Source organism: Manacus candei, unplaced genomic scaffold (genome assembly GCF_025592945.1).
Source record: "Manacus candei isolate 608988 ecotype Guabito, Panama unplaced genomic scaffold, ASM2559294v1 h1tg000050l, whole genome shotgun sequence".
NCBI lineage: Eukaryota > Metazoa > Chordata > Aves > Passeriformes > Pipridae > Manacus > Manacus candei.
Window position 1 is genome coordinate 29,134,860 of NW_026138098.1, and position 17,470 is coordinate 29,152,329.

A 17,470-nucleotide genomic window follows, 5' to 3' on the forward strand; every position below is an offset into this window, starting at 1 on the left:
CATGCAATATTGTCCCTATTCAGGAAACAAAATCAAATTTTCCTATGTGAGATTTCATAAGACCTTGTGTGAACTAAAACTAAAATGCAGATACAAGCATACTGTGCTCTTCTCTTCAGCAACAGCTTAATTCTGTGCTCTTAATTCTGCAGTACTATTGAAAAAGCAGTAAAGTTTTTCCAGAATGACTTGTTAATTTTTAGGTCTTACTGCCTCATACTCATCTTCCTGTGATTTGCTGCAGAAATTTTATTATCATTGATATAGCACCGTAAATTTGCAAAAAAAAAATTAAATTTGCACTAAAATTGGAATAAATGGCATTCTTCTCCCTGAAGATCTCTCATTCTTAAAGGCCCATTAAAGCATCAACAGTCACATCTGTGTCCTTCACAGAAAACCAGGGTCCTCCTGTAGAAGCATCAGTGGCATGACAGCCCCAGGGGAGGCAGCCCTTCCCTCTCCTCTATTTTTCTCACTTTATATTGGCTGGTCATTGCCTTTGAAGGTTTACTTTCTCAGGAGATGGTTTGCTGTGGTATCAGGAATGGGAGATGGCAGCTTCCCATGATCTCCCTGCCCTTCTCTAAACTTTTGCCACGCAGATGCAATCTCTGTGTGACCCTTTAATGGTAAAGGAGCATCTTGGCCATGGAACAGGGTGGGATAAATCTTGTCCAGTATCTTTTCCATAATAATAACTATAAGATTATTCTTTGGAGTAGAAATGTTAGAATATTCCTAATAGTTATGTAGCCATGATGGAAATAAATTGCATCAGTGTTTGGATTTGCTTGCTAGTATGAGAATTGATACCTTTTTATTTTCCTAGTCCTGTTTTATATTACTGTGGATTACACAAATATACAGTCCAAAACGTTTTTTAAACTTTTATTAGTTGTTATCTTATATTTTAAATTAAAAGATGTTAGTGCCTTCAAGGCAACTCCAGTCATAAAAATGGAAATGATGTTTCAGGAATCCTATCAGTTCTTTAATAATGGCACACAATCTGAAGTGTGAGTCCTACTAATACTTTGTTGTGTAGGACAGCAAATTCTGTAGATTACTGTTATACTGCATTTAGAAAGAAATAGTGGACTTAAATGTTTTAAGTGGACTTAAATTTGTTTTAGAATTTAAATTAAATTCCTCTTATCCCTTAGAACTGCAGCAGAGGAGTGTTCAATTTACTCCATGTATTTAATGGACCACTGTCTTCTTTCATATTTCTTTCCTGTAAACATTAATTTTCTTGTTTATGTTTTGTTTGTGTAATTTTTTATTATCGTGTTCACTTAAAATCTGTTTTTATAATATAAGTGTTTCAGTAAGAGTTTAGCTATATGGCAAGGCTGGCAAAGGGAGTGAGGCACCGATGTTATTAAGAGCATCATACTTGATATACACTGTGTTGAGGTCAAGGTTAAGAAGCACGTGGTCATTGAAGTGAAATCTGTTTTAATTCAATTTTAATCTAAAAGCATTATTAGATTGTGAATGTCATAGATGAATTTATTTAACTCCTTGGACAGAACAGCTTTCATATTCCCAGAAAATGTACTCTGGTCTATATGTGTGCCTCTGGTTCCTAGAATGAGAACTGCCTGCCTTGCACTCTCTTCACTTTCCTGTCTTTTAGAAGTTTTTCAGGTGTCAAGGCAGGGGGTCCCAAATTTAATTTCTTTGGATAGTATAACTCTAAAGGAGTCAACAGATAGAAGATTTCAGGTTTTGGTAAAAAAGAAGATATATGCTCTGGATAGATTATAACCATTTCAAACATTACTATACATCTGCTGATAATTATCTTTTTTTATTTCTTATGGGAATCACATTTTCCCTGAAAAGTAGATCATGTTTAGGGTGGTGTCATACTTAAAATTGTGTTATATGGCAGTGACATGTATTATTTGGACAGTAGCTACCATGTCATAAACTAAAATAGTGTAGATGATCACTCAATGCTGTGATAGAAATATCAAATAGTTTTTTGCTAATGTCAGTTTTCAACTGTATCTACCAGTAGTTTGGGGTAATTTGCATCTCAGTTTGTTTGGGCCTGAGACAGACATTTGCCACAGTTTAATGGTGTGTTTACAGCAGAGCTAGAAAATCTAAATTCCAGTTCCTGATTCAATGAATTTGTAATTATTGTGTAATAGAGTCGCATGAACAGGCAGACTTTGCAGACAAACAGATGTGTAATAAATAACTGAGTTTATCATTCGTTCATCTCCTAAAGGAAGTGGCACACAGGCTCTCAGTCTAATTGATCAGGTTCATAGGAGGTAGTGAATCTTGCACATCAGAATTTAATTCATACAGCCTTGATTTATTTGAGCAGGATTGTCTGCCTCATTATGCTGATGAGGGTTCTCACACTTGCATGGAGTTGTTTCTGATATTCTCTGGTGTGAGTTTGCCATGACACCACAATATGATTTCCCCTGGGGATCTAATCACTCAAGTAAATGTTGGGCAGCCAACAGCTACATAATTAACAAAGTCATGAAATTACTTTTTAGAATTTGACTTCTGGTTTATCAAAGGGAACTCAGGAACCCTAAGCTTACATAGACATTGTTTTCTTTGGAGCTCCTGACAGATACAAATACCTTTCAGGGCAAAGTCCTGAACAGCAGGTTCAACAGACATACTTTGGATGATGTCCTTTATCATTTGATATTCCTAGGTTGTATTTGTCTGTGTTTTGAGTAAGTATGGTTGTTTCATTCTGCATTGCTTGTGGAGGGTTAAAATGTTAAAATTGTGATTCTCTCTCCAAGCCTTTCCTTGAAGTTCTGGTTGAAAATGTCATAAATATTGATAAAGATCAGAAGCATGTCTTGAGTCAGTATTTTCCAACAAATTACCTTTTTGTCTGAATTCTACATTTGTTTCCTCTGTGTAGTCTTTATTGGATGATTTAACTTCTGATGTATGGCTAGAACTATGGGATTCCCAGCAACAGGGCTGTTTCAGAAAGAGAAGTTAGGAAGGTTTAAGTTGAAAACCTTTCATAGAGTAGCTGATTTCAAAACTTGAACTCACATAACCCAGTAATTTGAGAACCAAAAAATTCCCACCCAGACTGCCATTCAATACATGTTCCAGAGACCACTGATATTTTTTAAAACACATCCTGCAACTGCTGATTCTGCAAGCCCTTTATCTCCTATCACCTGATGGCTGTGCTAGAATCTTCGGCTTCAGACTTCTGGTAGGAACTCAGCACATATTTTTACGAAGAATGAAACTCTAATGGCCTTAACAGCAGTACTCATTGTGTGTAACAGTGCTGGAAATTAGTTTCTTAGGCACTGATCTTGACAGGTCAGCTGTCACAAATTGATAGACATATCTGTAAATACATCAGTCCTATAAACAAAATTGTGTCTGCGAGAAGTGGAGGCTAAAATTGGCACATTTCTGAACAAGTGAAATGTTCCAAAGCACAAGGATGCACAGAAAAAAAATCCCTTCTGGAAATGGTTTTCCTTATGTTCCATTTATGAATTTTATCTGCATAGTTTGCTTTTTAGAGACTGAAAAGTTTGTGCCTCTACAGAGAACACTATGGAGTTCTGTTCTGAAGTGAAATATGCTCCTTCTCCTTGCACTTATCCCTGCTGCATAAAAGGGGAATCTTTGTCTTGCTCCCTTTGAACAAAAGGAATAAGTTTATGGTTTTGCACTGGCATGTCTCCAGTATTTTTTGAAATTCTTGGAGTTAGTACAGAATGTGAAACATAAGGTATGCAAGAAGTCCAAGGCCCTGATAGTTTTTGAAATGTGAATGTGTGGGAGAAGGAATTAATACATCAGTCCATGAGAAGTAATAATTTGAATGCTTTACATTTCCCATTTTTTAATAAATATTTATTCATCACTTGTTGATTTTGCAAACCATTTTGGCCAAAATCTTAATCATATACTTACTGCCTAGGACTGCTGAAGAAGGCTTAAACAGTGAACTTTCTTTACATATTTGAGACACAATATATACCACACTCCCCTACACTAATCTGTGAAGTCTGTTGAACCACGTTGTTTTATGTCAAATGAAAAACTGTCCGTTTGGTTTGGCAATAGCAAGAGTAAGAAACATCTGGAAATATTTCAGAGCAAGCACCTAAATTCAAATTCAGAAGATACCATGGCTACAGGTATATGTCTACCTGTTTTTTTTGCAGACACTTCTGTGTGTACAAGCTCATCTGTCACTCCAAACTGGCATCACAGGGGAGTTTTCAGTCTAAGATACTTTAGCTTTCAGGTGTGTCATTAGAAAGCTGAATATTATTCATTCATTCTCCTCCTCCATCCTCCAGGTCATCTGGATAGAATGAGGTGCACTTTAATTCTTTCCTCTCCTATGTCTCAGCTTTCAATATTTAGTGGCTATGGAATAATTTTCATCAGTTGTGATAGTTGCTCAATATTCACTGAATGTCCCATTCTTTTTCTAGTTCCCTGTTTATCAGTTTAGTGCAACAAAACAAAAATAAAACTGTACAGATCTCTTCCATCACATTTTATTTGTTGATTTGATTTGTAAGGCTTTAGGATAAAACTGAAGTCATAGAAATAAATCATGTAAGACATCTAGCCATACGCATTTTCAGTGAAATAAGTTCTTTCCAAGAAGGTTTTGACTTGTTACATGAAAATTAGCTTCTGGCAGGAGGAATCCACATTTCACAGATCTTGGACTGTGTTTAATTTCTACAGGGCATGCCTTCAGCTAACAACAGTGCTTCCACATACACCAACATAGTATTGGTGTTTAAGAGTAGAGCTGGAAAAAAAAGAAGAAGCAGTTTCTACTCGATACTATTTATGACTCTTCTGAGCGAAATGACACTGTGGATTCTGTTTGGAGGCAAAAAGAATATCTGACTGCTGCTGCTGCTCAAGAGCATATTTAGTTTCAACAATCCAAAGGTCACTTAAGATTGACTTTTCTATTGAACCTGTTCTATTGAGTTGGACTGCATTTCTCTTCAGAAATTGTGGTAAAATTGATTTTTAAAATTATATATTTAATTGAAAAATAAAATATTTAGATATAATATTCCGGAGAGATATCCTGAAAATATGCATCCAGGTACATCTGGCAGATGCATGAAATAGTGGTAGGTATGAGATACTTGTTCATCAGAGCCTAGGACCTCAATAGCCTGCTACTGTTTTAGAAATGAGTTAGAAGTAGGGCAAGAACAGAGAAAATAGGACTTAGGATAGGATCTGAAGAAAATCTGAGAGAGGAGGCAATTTGACACCATAGAACCTATGTCAAGAATTTATTACTATCAGTGAGCAAAAATGTTGTGCAGCAGGAAAAATGGTCAGTCTTTGATAAACAGTGGAGAATTATTTGAAAATAGGCAGGAATCTGAGCAGAGGGGGAAATCTGGGATAGTGAAACCACAGATAATCCTCAAGACTGTCAGGCAATATAAACTTACTGAAGAGAAATGTCATATCAGAGTGATCTAAGCGAAATAATATGACAACTACCACAGATAATAGAGTAGTTACATTGCACGCATCCATGAAAATACATTCAGGCAAGGTACTTGTTTATGTCTATCCTCTGAATCTCACTAATTCTGATTCTGCATTAAAAAAAGCCACACACCTCTCAACTTCTCTATATCAGTTCTGGATTGGGCCAAGCTACCATTAAATGTTTATGTAAATGCTGAAAGATTTCTGCTTACCAGGCCTTCAGACTCACTGCACTTTCTGTTCTAGTTGGCAACGTGGGACTCTGAGAAGGGACTGAACGGCAGCCTACAAGAGAGACGTCTGGGCAACGACTTACAAGGAGTGACACTCAAAGTGGTGACTGTCTTGGTACGATGCTCTTTGAAGGATCTTTCAGGAAACAAAACGCTCAAAATAAAAAGGACCCGACTGGGTGTTTTGGGCACTTCCCGCAGTGTTTTTGCCTATCATTTTCAGTTCTGTATTTTTGGATGATCAGTTACATAAGCATGGAGGATAGATGATGGCCTTTTATTATTCGATGTGAAGCTGTGCGCTGTCAGAGATACAGAGCATTTGTTTGTTTGCTTATGCTGTTTTTCTGCATTGTAATTCCTACCAGGCACAGAACCAGCACAGGGCCTGAGTCCACAGGGGTGCATTCCAGATATTGTGCTTTAACTTGGATAGGCAATTTCCAGCATTTCATGGATTTTAAGATCAGATGGGCCAATTATGATAATCTAATCTTGGCTCTTGTACACTGCAGGCTGTAAAATTTAATCAAGTGTTTCCTCCATCAAGCTCATAAATTCCCATTGAGATAAACTATATCTTTTAGAAAGGTGACATCTTTCCAAAAAATCATTATGCTTTTGGGACTACTGTCTCTTAGACTCTGAGTGGTAGAAGAGCTCCTGTCAGCCAAGTTCTACATTAGGGGCAAATTAGGGCTTAAATGCATTCCTGCCTGAAATATTGTAGTCTGCAGATTGCAGAATGTGATGTCTTTCTGTGGCTTTTAATCATCTTTTTCTGAATCATGATACAAATAGGCAGTACTACATGAGATCATTAAGACTCTCCCTCCAGCCCTCAGTTTACTTTTCTCTATTTATGCTGTAGCTGATGTGAGAGGTAAGCAGACAATGCGAGTACCAGGGTACAAAGGCAGCCAGCTGTGATGGCTGTGCTGCTGGCACCCCTGGCATTCCCCTGCAGGAGAGCAGGACACTCGTGCCCAACAGAAAACATCCCACAAAATGCTGCATTTCCTTGGTCCCAAAGCATACTTTTAAATTAAAATATTCCAGAAACTAGTACTCATGAAGGTTATTCTTTGAATTTTCAAAATTTTAAGTGTTCGCTAAATGCAGTGTTTTTAGCTCTTGTTTCAATATGTCTCCTGGATAAAAGATTAAGAATTGTATGTAAAAGATGACTTTCTAAATCTAATATTATCTGAGATACATGGACAGCAGTAATCTTCCTATCTAGGACTGATGTGCTGAACTTAAAATCTGTACTCTAGACAGCTATTTAGGACACTAAGTCAGGTCTATGTGCCTCCTTTATCACCAGTGAGAAGAGGCAGATGTTTTTAGAGAGGAACTAATCCTGTGGACGCCAGGAAGCTGCTAGAGGGGGTTGAGTTGTCTTCTGGAGTCTTTGCCTCTTCTCAAGAACTATGGAAACCTAAGGCCATGGACAGTGCTCAGGTGCTGAGGTGGTGGTGTCTGATTGGGATGCTTCACAGTATCCCACACTGCCTACAGTTTTTACCTCAGAAGTTTATGAGTGTCTCAAAATATGTGCCAAGTTGTTCAGAATTAACTCAGAAAACGTCCTTTTGCTAAGAGGAACAAACTAAAAATCTTGTTTCAAGTGTCAGTTAAGATGTTGTTTTGTTCTCAGGAAGAACCTTTTGTGATGGTGGCAGAGAACATACTTGGGCAGCCAAAACGATATAAAGGATTTTCCATTGATGTCCTGGATGCACTTGCCAAGAATCTAGGCTTCAAGTATGAGATATATCAAGCTCCTGATGGCAAATACGGACACCAGCTCCAAAACAGCTCATGGAATGGCATGATTGGAGAACTTATTAACAAGGTACACAGAGAAGAAGCTGCACCATAAGAAAAAAAAAAAAGAAAAAATATTACTCTTTGGAGTAGGGTGTCAAAGCTTCGTAAAGGTGTTTAAATATTCTCCTTTCCTCATTTCAAAATACAAGAGAATGAATTAGGATGAAAGCATCAGTGCAGAATGCTTCTGAGCTATGCATGGTTTGAGTGTGATATAAACTGCAATTTAAGACCTACCTATATACAGGATAGAAACTAAAGAGGCTCTTGTTTTATTTACTCCCAACTGCTCTCAACATAAATTATATCAGTGTAAATCTGTGTGATTATATAGCTATTAGAAGAGAGGACATGCATTTGTGTGAGGGAATGACTATAGAAAATAGAGAAAAAAGGTATTCTTCAATATGAATTTCTATTATTTTATTTTTTGTCATTATGTGTTTGCTATTTTTTTGTAGATAGGACTTTATTTCTGTCACTTTGTTTGACTCCAACACAGGAAAAGTGACCCTAGTAATAGGGGACCAGAATTTGTACTGATCTAAAGATTATTCATTCATTTAAAACAGAGAGGACCAAATTTCTTTTCTTAAAGACAATCTTGAAAATCCAGGAGTAAATTAACTATACTCCATTCAAGTAGATGGGGAAAGCTTGTAGCTTAGAATCTCTCAGAAAATTGAATTAGAGTATATTTTGTTAATGTTCTTGTTATCTGACATGGGACAAATATTAATCAAGAAGAAGAATCAAAGGAATTAATATTCCATGCTACTGCCCTCTGTAGGAAAGGTTACTCTTCTGCAGTGGAGTTATTACTGAAAATTAAAACTTTCTCATTGTCTAGTAAATAGGTGGCTCAGTATCTGGTAAGTAGATGTTTAGAAAGAAATAGAAGCAATTAAAGCAATAACCAATGTGTGTGATAAGGGGATGCTCTTGGTTGGTGCTAGGATACATAAAGAATTTTTACCTTATTTTGCATTGACATAAGCTGTTTGATTTTCATTGATTTAAAAATGAGTTAAGGAATCCTGTTAAATTTCCTTGGAAATTGCTTTCTTTGAAGCAATAAAGTGTCTATTGTGGTATATTTAAAAAGTATTTCTGCTACCAGTTGTTCCATTGACTCCAAAGGATTTTAAAGCAGACCTCCCTCATCTAATATTTGCTTTACTTTCCCAGCAAAATTAGAGATAAGAAACAGAATGTACATTCTGTGTTTTGAAGAGAGCTCTTCTTATTAAGATGGAAAAATATTGAAAATCTAACCGCAGCTCTTCAAAAGCTTTGGGAATCTTATTTATTAACTTCTTTTTTTTTCCTTCATCAAGTTTACATACTCTTTAAGGACCATCTCCAAGTAAAACCTACTTGTTTTAAATGTTGAAGTCAAAGCAGTTTCAAGAACGAGGTTGCTTTTGGTGCCTTCTTCCTGTTACTACTTTTTGCAATCACTTTATTCATTTTAAAAAACAAACAAAATCTTCTCCCCAGTTGTCATATAAAGTCTCTTCATGAATATGGAAAGCTGGCAATTCTGCAGGGAGAAAAACAAACACTAGCTCTTCACACCTTGCTACCAAATACACCAGCTAAATAAATGGTGTTTCTTTCTTTATTGCTTGCAGTGCAACAAGGTAACATGGTTTGGAAAACAAGTGAGGGATAAAGGTTAAATAAGTTGCACTTCCAGAGAGTTCAAAAGTACCTTGACAGGTTATGTTTCACTCCTCTGCTTTAGACCAATGCAATTAACTAATGCTTCAATTATGAAACAGATTCTGATTTTATTTTTAGCCAATTTATATAAATACATCTAAATGTTTTAAGTTATAGAAAGAAAGTGTCTCCTTAAGGCTCAGGCTGGCCAAAATGGTGGTGAAAGGGAGAGCTCTGACCTGTTGCGCTTGTCTCGCAGAGAGCAGACCTGGCCATCTCAGCCATCACCATAACGCCCGAGCGAGAGAGCGTCGTGGACTTCAGCAAGCGCTACATGGACTACTCTGTGGGCATCTTGATCAAAAAGCCCGAAGAGAAAATCAACATCTTCTCTCTCTTTGCCCCTTTCGACTTCGCGGTGTGGGCCTGCATCGCCGCAGCCATCCCCATAGTCGGCGTCCTGATCTTCGTCCTGAACCGCATCCAGGCAGTCAGGGCCCAGAATGCTGCCCAGCCCAGCCCTTCTGTGTCCTCCACCCTCCACAGTGCCATCTGGGTTGTGTATGGAGCCTTTGTTCAGCAAGGTACTTACCCTCGTATAAATGCCACTGAAAGCCCTTCAGAAATGGTCTGCCTTGGGTAAAGCAGGGCAGGACGTGTCAGTCTTGGCCAGAGTGGGCCAAAGATGAAAGAGGAGGCTTGTGTGGGGAGGTAATATGTTTTATTAGCCTAGCTGATGGAAAGTGGGAAGAGGTAAGTAAGATTGGGGGATGTATTTCTTTCTTTTAAATGGCTTTTCTGCCTCTCAGTAAGTCCAGAAAAAGGAGTAGGAGGCTTTTTCTTTGGGAAAATTGTTACACGAGAAATAAACTACAGAGCTGCTTGGTGCAGAATTACAACACTATTCCAGCTCTGAAACTAACACTTTTTCTAATTATTTGAATTTCATTTATAAATATAAATAGAAATTTATATGCTTTTGAGCTTATGTGAGACAATTCAACTCTTGGTTCTTTGAATTGATTATGAAAATGATTTGTGGTCTTATAACTACCCTCAGGAATCTCTAGGCATAGGACTAAACCTGCTGAATTCAGGAGGGCTGTTACCATTAACAAAGTTAGTATTGTTACTAATTGCTTGCAAAATCTGCCCACACAGTTTTTGTGCCATATCTATAATGTTAGTTCTATTCTTGAAAGACAGGTCTTGTTGAATGCTGATATGTGGGTAAGTTGTTAACCTTTTTCTACATTTTTTAGTTGTTGTGATTGCAAGCTTATAAAGCTTCAACTGGAAAATCCTTGCTATTGCTATGAAACTTGGTCCCTCACCTCATTAAGGTGGCATCCCTGACGGGTTTAAGTGCAGTAAGATATAGTCAGCACAAATGTATGCTGAATTGACTAGCACCAGCTCTATGGTAAAGTTTAGCCTCCAATGATGTTCAAGCATGAATGTGCTTGAAGACTGCTGGAAAGAAATCTTCACGTTATTTGAAATCTTGCAAAGAGTAACAAGTAATAACACTAATGCTTCAGTCTTTGCAGATTTAAGTACAGCAAAGATAGCACACAAAACATTGGGCAGCTCTGTGGTTTTTTTTCCCCAGTTCCAAAATTATAATTGAAAACAGAACATTACTATATTCTGAGCACTGTAGTTGATTTAATTCCTGCATATTAGTTGTGCTTCACTATTCAACTTTCTTTATTCAGAACTTTTTTCATGTTCTCTAGATCTGATCCTCAATAATTCTCAAGGGAAATGTGTTGAAAGATGATTTTCTAGAACACTGTCTAGGGCAAGATGTTGACTGGCAAAAATACTTTAATTATTGGTCTCAACAGAACCAATGCTTTTTCCACAGTGAAAGGGAGGACTGGAGGGGGAGCAGAGAGGGAGTTCCAACAAAGTTTAACACAACAGGGCACACAGAGGGTGATTGTAAATGGAAGCTACTGAGAGACCCTTATTTTCTCTGTTTATTTGTAGGGAGTGAATCCACTGTCAATTCTGTGGCAATGCGCATTGTAATGGGAAGCTGGTGGCTCTTCACCCTTATCGTGTGCTCTTCCTACACAGCGAATTTAGCAGCATTTCTCACAGTATCAAGGATGGATAATCCCATCAGGTAAGAGCCTCTTCTTAACATGAAGCTAGAAACTTGGATTTCACAGGACGGTATTATCCATTTGAGCACTCATTCTTGCAAGAAAGAGATAACTCTCTAATAAAATACTCTTCTTATTTGCTGTGTCTGTTTTTCTCTTCTCTCCCCCCTCCACCTTCACTCCAACAACCCCCAAGCAGTTTTGACAAGTGCATGGAGGGGACAATGGCACTTCAATTGTGTGTTTTTCCAGAAGAGAGGTCTTTCGTGTGTTCCTGGTTGTTTGGCGGTGATGTGTGTGTGTGTGTGTGTGTATGTAACGTGGGGGTTTTTCATCAAATTTAAAAGCTAAAAAGTGTTTTTATTTTTTTCCCCTCACAAAAATGTAGACAAAATTCCCAGCTTCACACTGGCATAGAGTACTGGGGCACTGGTTTTTCACACTCAGAACTGACAGGGTAAGAGCCTGATAGCTCATGTTTGATCTGATGGCGATGGAGCAGAGAGGTGGCAGTGCAGCACAGGCTCTCCTCCTAGAAAATTCTGAGCCAAGGATTTCAGGTGCTAGAGGGTGACACAGTTAAGTTGTTGGTCTCCTCTGGGATTGCATTGGGAAGACTGGGACTGAATGTTTGTGCTTGCCTCCTGAAACAGAAGCATTGTCACTGAGGTGAGGCTGGTACTTAAAAAGCTGCTTTTGCCTTTTCTGTGGTATCTGAACAGTAGGACATGAATAAGTGCATTTCTCATAAACCTGAGTTGAGCAGAATTTCCCATTTTTAGCTTGTCAATGTTTACTTACAGATAATGTAACATTTTTTATAGATATAGTCTTTTAATAATAATAAGGCCTCCCCAAAACCATAACAAGCATTGGGTTTAAATTAATTTTGTTAGTTTGTTAGTTTTGCTAATTTTGTTAGACCCAAAATAAGTGGGTCTTAACAGTAATAGAAATAAGTACTCCAAGTAGTTTCTGGAAATACCACGAGAAACTATATAGAATAAAACTTTGTGTGAATAAAATCTATGTGTGAGGCCCGGAGGTACTGGGAAAAAGTTAAACTCAATGAATAAATTGCTCTTGAAAACCAAGACACAAATAACTATCCAGAAAGCTTGAAAAATGACATTTTTAAAAAATTCTGAAAGTGCTATTTCTTTCGTTGCAGAAGAGTTTTTCTGTTTGGGCTAATTAGCACTTCCTTAAACTCACCAAAGTTCAGAGGAGGACAAAAGTTGGAGTGCAATTACGTGAGGAACCTCCAAAAAAAGACAGAGGTTTAAGAGCCAGAACTATGAATTTTTAGAGGAGGCCTTTGAGGCTGAGCTGTTACAACATTTACAAGGGGTTTTGATTTCCCTTCTTTTTAAAATTAAAGGACATTACTAAGAATCTTGAGAAGGAGAGAATTTCTTTGGGTAAAGGAACTGCTCAGTGTTGTTTCTGGAGCAAAGACTCAGGCACCCTTCTACTGTTAGAGATGCAGCTGGAAAATGGTAATGAAATGCCTTTCTATATCGAACAGTACCTGCTGCTTTGCAGGTTCCTGTTATCCCCTTGTACAAGGTGAGGATACAGGAGGAAGAAATCACTCTATTATGATTTGAAAACATCAGCAAAGTCATTCAGGTGCCAAAACGTAAATGCCAAAAGTAATTTAAGCTGCTATAAGGCTCACTGCCTGTGCTCCAGCTACTTGGTTACAAGGTCAGGGGTCTCCATCAGGAGTTGTCAACCACAATGTGGATTGTTCATATTGCCTGAGATGTCAAAAGTGGTCCTGGATGCTGTGGCTTAGGTACCCAAATCATTCCTGAGGTAATCTGAAATGGAACTCTCAGAATACCCTCTGAGTTGATCACTGGTTGGCATAACTGAGACAGTTAAGAGAGTGGCTTGTCTTGGCTTGCCTATGGCTATTTTACAAAGTTTGCATAATTTCCCCAAGATGCTGCTACTCTGAGAGAAAGAGGTCTGGACTAACCCCTCTCATTGAAAACTGTGATTGCCTTAGGAAAGAGGAAATGGGGTAAAGAAATAAGTCTCTCTTCATCCATCTCTAAGTTATGATGAAGATATTTTCATGTCCCTACTCTTCAGGAGAGACATCTTATAAAATGTTTTGTCAGATTTAGAGCAAATCATTTTCCTTAGAAAGTAAATTACTGCCCTACCTGAATTCATTGTGTCTCAGCTCCCACTACTAACTGGCTTCAGCATCATATGATGTGGAGTGGCTATTTTTACCTCTCTAACTCTCCCCTCAGCTTGCCCACATTATATCTTTCATGAACCCAGAAAGGAATACTTATGTGAAATCCATTTTTTCCACCCAAAGAGGCACAATGAATTACAGTGAAAACTTGCTCACCAGCTGAGAGCTACCAAATTCATCTGTGTATACTTCCATTGTTAAGAAAAAACAACCTCCATCATTTCAGTAAATGTGTGCTGTTATCTCTCCTTCTATAGAGAAGTCCTCTGGTGTTCAGTACTGCTGCAGCTCAATTGCCAGCAGGAGAGAAATAAGTATTATGGTGCTGCAGTAGCTGCTACGTAGTTAAGATTTTCATTACAAGACTGATTTTCTTCCCAAGCCCTCTCCAAAATGCTTAATAAAAGTTGTTTCAGCATCAAATTTGGCATGTGTGGTCTGTGACTAGTGAAATAGAAGTATGTTTGATTGAATAACTAGGTGTCAATCAACCCAGTGATCATTGCCTCTACAATTTCACTGCAAAAACAAGTGTGTCATAGAAATCATAAATGATATTTATTAGAAGGGACTTGGTGAGACATTCGCTGCAGCAAAGTTGAGCTGTTGGAAGGCAGCTTTTTAGAATTAAAATGTCAGATGAAAACCTGCTCATAGGTGAATAATTTTGTGTTTAAATCTGGGGTAGTTAAGTCTCACAAGAGTATTCCACCCTGACAAGACTTTTAGAGACTTCCTGTGTCTCACAGAAAGGTGAACTACCCAGAGCAGGAGGCATGACAGAAAGCAGTTTTAATATGCCACCTGTATTTCTGTTTCCTGAAATATACTTCTTAAATCCTAAACAGGTTCCCAGGTGCTGTACAGTCCAGGTGCTCAAATCCCATGTAAGAGATGTGTCTATCTTGGAAAGAAAAAATATCCTCCTCCTTGGATTTTCCCAAATCCTCAAGGGCTTCATCACACGCTCGCTAACAGGAGGAGGCACTGGCTTTCTGGCCTGGCATGGCAGCACGTGCTGCCTTGCTCCTCCCGTGTCCTGTGAGCCCATCACTCATCCTGGTGTGACAGGGTGGTGGGGAGGGTGTGAATGTGGAGGTTAAGACCCATATCAAAAGCTCTGTCCCTTCAGGAGATCGAGTCTAGCAAGAAACAATGTGAACCTTCCCTGGCTGTCCTCCATTTTTGGTTTCTAGCAGATTGTGCTTCTGCTCCCCTTTGCTCTTATAATGCTGCTTCTCTAATCCCTCTGTCTAAATTGCCTCCTGCACTTCTCACCTTCTCTCTGCCTCAACCTCACAACAAGGGAGCAAAGGCAATGTCGTGGTTAGCTCAGATTTTCTGCGTTTGTAGAGATTCGCAGGCAAGGCAGGGAAACATCAAATAGACCCCGGCCACATGTGGGCAGAGGATTGAGATATTACCCAGTCCAATTAGAAAGAGGGAAGGCTGTTTGTGTGAATGTGGTGGTGACCACTGCTTTGGAGCTCAGGCCAAGAAGCTGTGATCCATGTTCTAACTTTGTAAATGAGTAGCTCTCAATTCTTGTTTTGAAATGGAAATCTAGGTAATGTTTAGAGCCTGTGCTAATCCTTGACAAACTCATTTAGACCCAAATAATTTGCATTTATTATTCTAATATTTGCCTTCAGTACTATAAGCAGCTGCGGAGTCTTCTAATAGGTCAGACTGCCAAATAAGGCAGAATTATTACATGCAAGTTTGTTCTTTCTTTTGTCTTATTACATTTTCAAACAGCTCTTGGATCTGCTGTCTGACCTTCCATTTGTAATTATGAGTTTAATTAGCAGTGACTTACATTCCAGCCTCATTTCTTGCTAACAAGCAGACGACAAGCAGTTCAATGGCTGCACAGATATTCTGAAACTGTGCAGGTTTTGGAGAGCTTGTCTGACAATAGGTTAAGAATCAAGCAAGAAAAAATAGGACATTAAAAAGTATTCTATTTGCAAATTCAAAAGATTTTAAATTGAAGATTTTATCAAATTGATCCTTAACATTTGTACATGCTATGGGTGTTTTGGCAGGCATCTGTATAAATGCATTCATGGACTGCATACAAATGCATGCTGTGTCTCCTTTTAAGTTTGCAGCTGTTGTTTCATGATTTGGGATTTCCTTATTTGCATTTTAATCCCCAAATTTCTTGTGTTTTGGTGACAGCTGAAGATTTACTGCAGCTTAGTTGGGGCGATAGGCTGGCACTTGGAAGACTTGGGTACAAATTCTTTTTCTACCACACGCTTTGTTTGATCCTGGCAAGCTTAGCCTCCTCTCTCTCTTGGTTCTCTTTCTGCATTACAGAGTACTAATATTTTCTTATCTTATATGGCATGTTGTCAGTCTAGCTGCTTTAAAGATGATGGCCAGAAATGACCATATTATAGTAGCACTGCAGGTATTAAAGCAGATAGATTTTCTGGGTTGCATACAAAACAGAAACAATCTCAAAATATTTTAAAAGAAAATGAGGAAAGTACTTGGAAGATGCCAACTAGAGGGAAATGAACAAAGGTTTCATCTGCTGTAGTTAAGTGAATTTGATAGGGTTGGCAGCAAGAACCTCCTTCTGTATTTTCAGCAATTTTTTCTTGCAATTCCTTGTATTTGAAAACAGCCTTTCTGTTGTTCATATCATACGTGGCTTTTTAAATATTTCATTGCATTATCATTTGTTATGTTTAACTTGTACTATGTTTTGTGGTGTCTGTGCAGCACCTCAGGCACGTTGGCAGGAGGCATGTATGAAAGAGCATGATAAAAAATAATTACAGTTATTATTATTTAAGGCCTGTGAGCAAATGCTTCAATCATTAAATAACTAGATTAAGTTCATCCATAAAAAGAGAAGGCCAAAAAAGTATGTAAGAAGGATGCAAGCAAATGAGCAAGGACAAAACCTCAAAACTTTTTTCCTTTCCAGAACATTCCCTGTTTAGAGTGCATGGATGAAATGTCCTGGGAAATGCTCTGCAGCCTGTGCTCAGGGGGAGAGCTTGCCAGCCCTTTGCCTTCAGGCACTGCTCAGGACAAGGCACTGTGCTGTTGCCAGGGCTGGAACCCCCATTGTCTGTCTTTTCATTTCCCTTCTATTGATGGTGTTGCCCAGTGGGTGCTTCTGGGAAACCCAGGGCTTCACAGAGTCTGGAGCCCTTTAAAAAGCTTTCTGAATGTTGGCATATGCCGCTCGACCACAGCTTAAAATGGATCCTAATTGCTCCTGTAATTGAACAAGCAGGCAAGCATCTAAGTGCAAATATTTCCCAAGGACAATTTTTTTTATGAGAAAAATGAGAATGCACAGCTAAAACTCAAGCTTGCATTCCATCTCTCCAGTTGCCCTTAAAAAATGTGGCGTATATTGGAGATCAATGGCAAACCAAGAGATTTCTGATTCCGGAACTCTCCAACTTGACTTTTACAACACCTATACCATAGCAAGTCTTCGTTTGTTCCTGTAACTGAGAAGTTCTGGGACTTAGGTGGGTTGAGGCATTAAAATTCAAACGCATGCACAGTTTAGAGAAGAAAATGATTTGGATATAACATTAGCAAAATCTACCATCTGTGCAGGTAATAAAATCTTTTTTTATTATTTTTTCTTTTGCTTTGAAAGGATGAAAATCTAGCAAGAGTAACAACCCTCATGACAGCCCATCAAAATGTACAGGGAGTGGTTTAAATCTGATATTTGATAGTTTCTTCTCAGCTCAGATTGAGTCTCCTTTTGGGTCAGATTGTCTCACATTAATATGGGTTATTCAGTGGCTGCCCATTGAGTAGCTGTATGCTTTCTGCATACATTAAATCACATTGGCCCCTGACTTAAATCTTCGTTGTTGCAGTATGAGGCTTCTTTTTTTATTACAAGG

General features: G+C 38.3%; 1 protein-coding gene across 4 annotated transcripts in view; it reads left to right on the forward strand.

The window, feature by feature from the left end:
* GRID1 (glutamate ionotropic receptor delta type subunit 1) overlaps positions 1 to 17,470 on the forward strand; it is a 510,592-nt gene that overhangs the window by 448,917 nt on the left and 44,205 nt on the right. For all 4 annotated transcript variants that reach the window (XM_051799805.1, XM_051799806.1, XM_051799803.1 and 1 more), the window contains exons 9-12: positions 5,761 to 5,862; positions 7,408 to 7,605; positions 9,505 to 9,829; positions 11,241 to 11,379. In XM_051799805.1, coding sequence (XP_051655765.1) covers positions 5,761 to 5,862; positions 7,408 to 7,605; positions 9,505 to 9,829; positions 11,241 to 11,379 — 764 coding nt within the window. The remainder of the gene's footprint in view (positions 1 to 5,760; positions 5,863 to 7,407; positions 7,606 to 9,504; positions 9,830 to 11,240; positions 11,380 to 17,470) is intronic.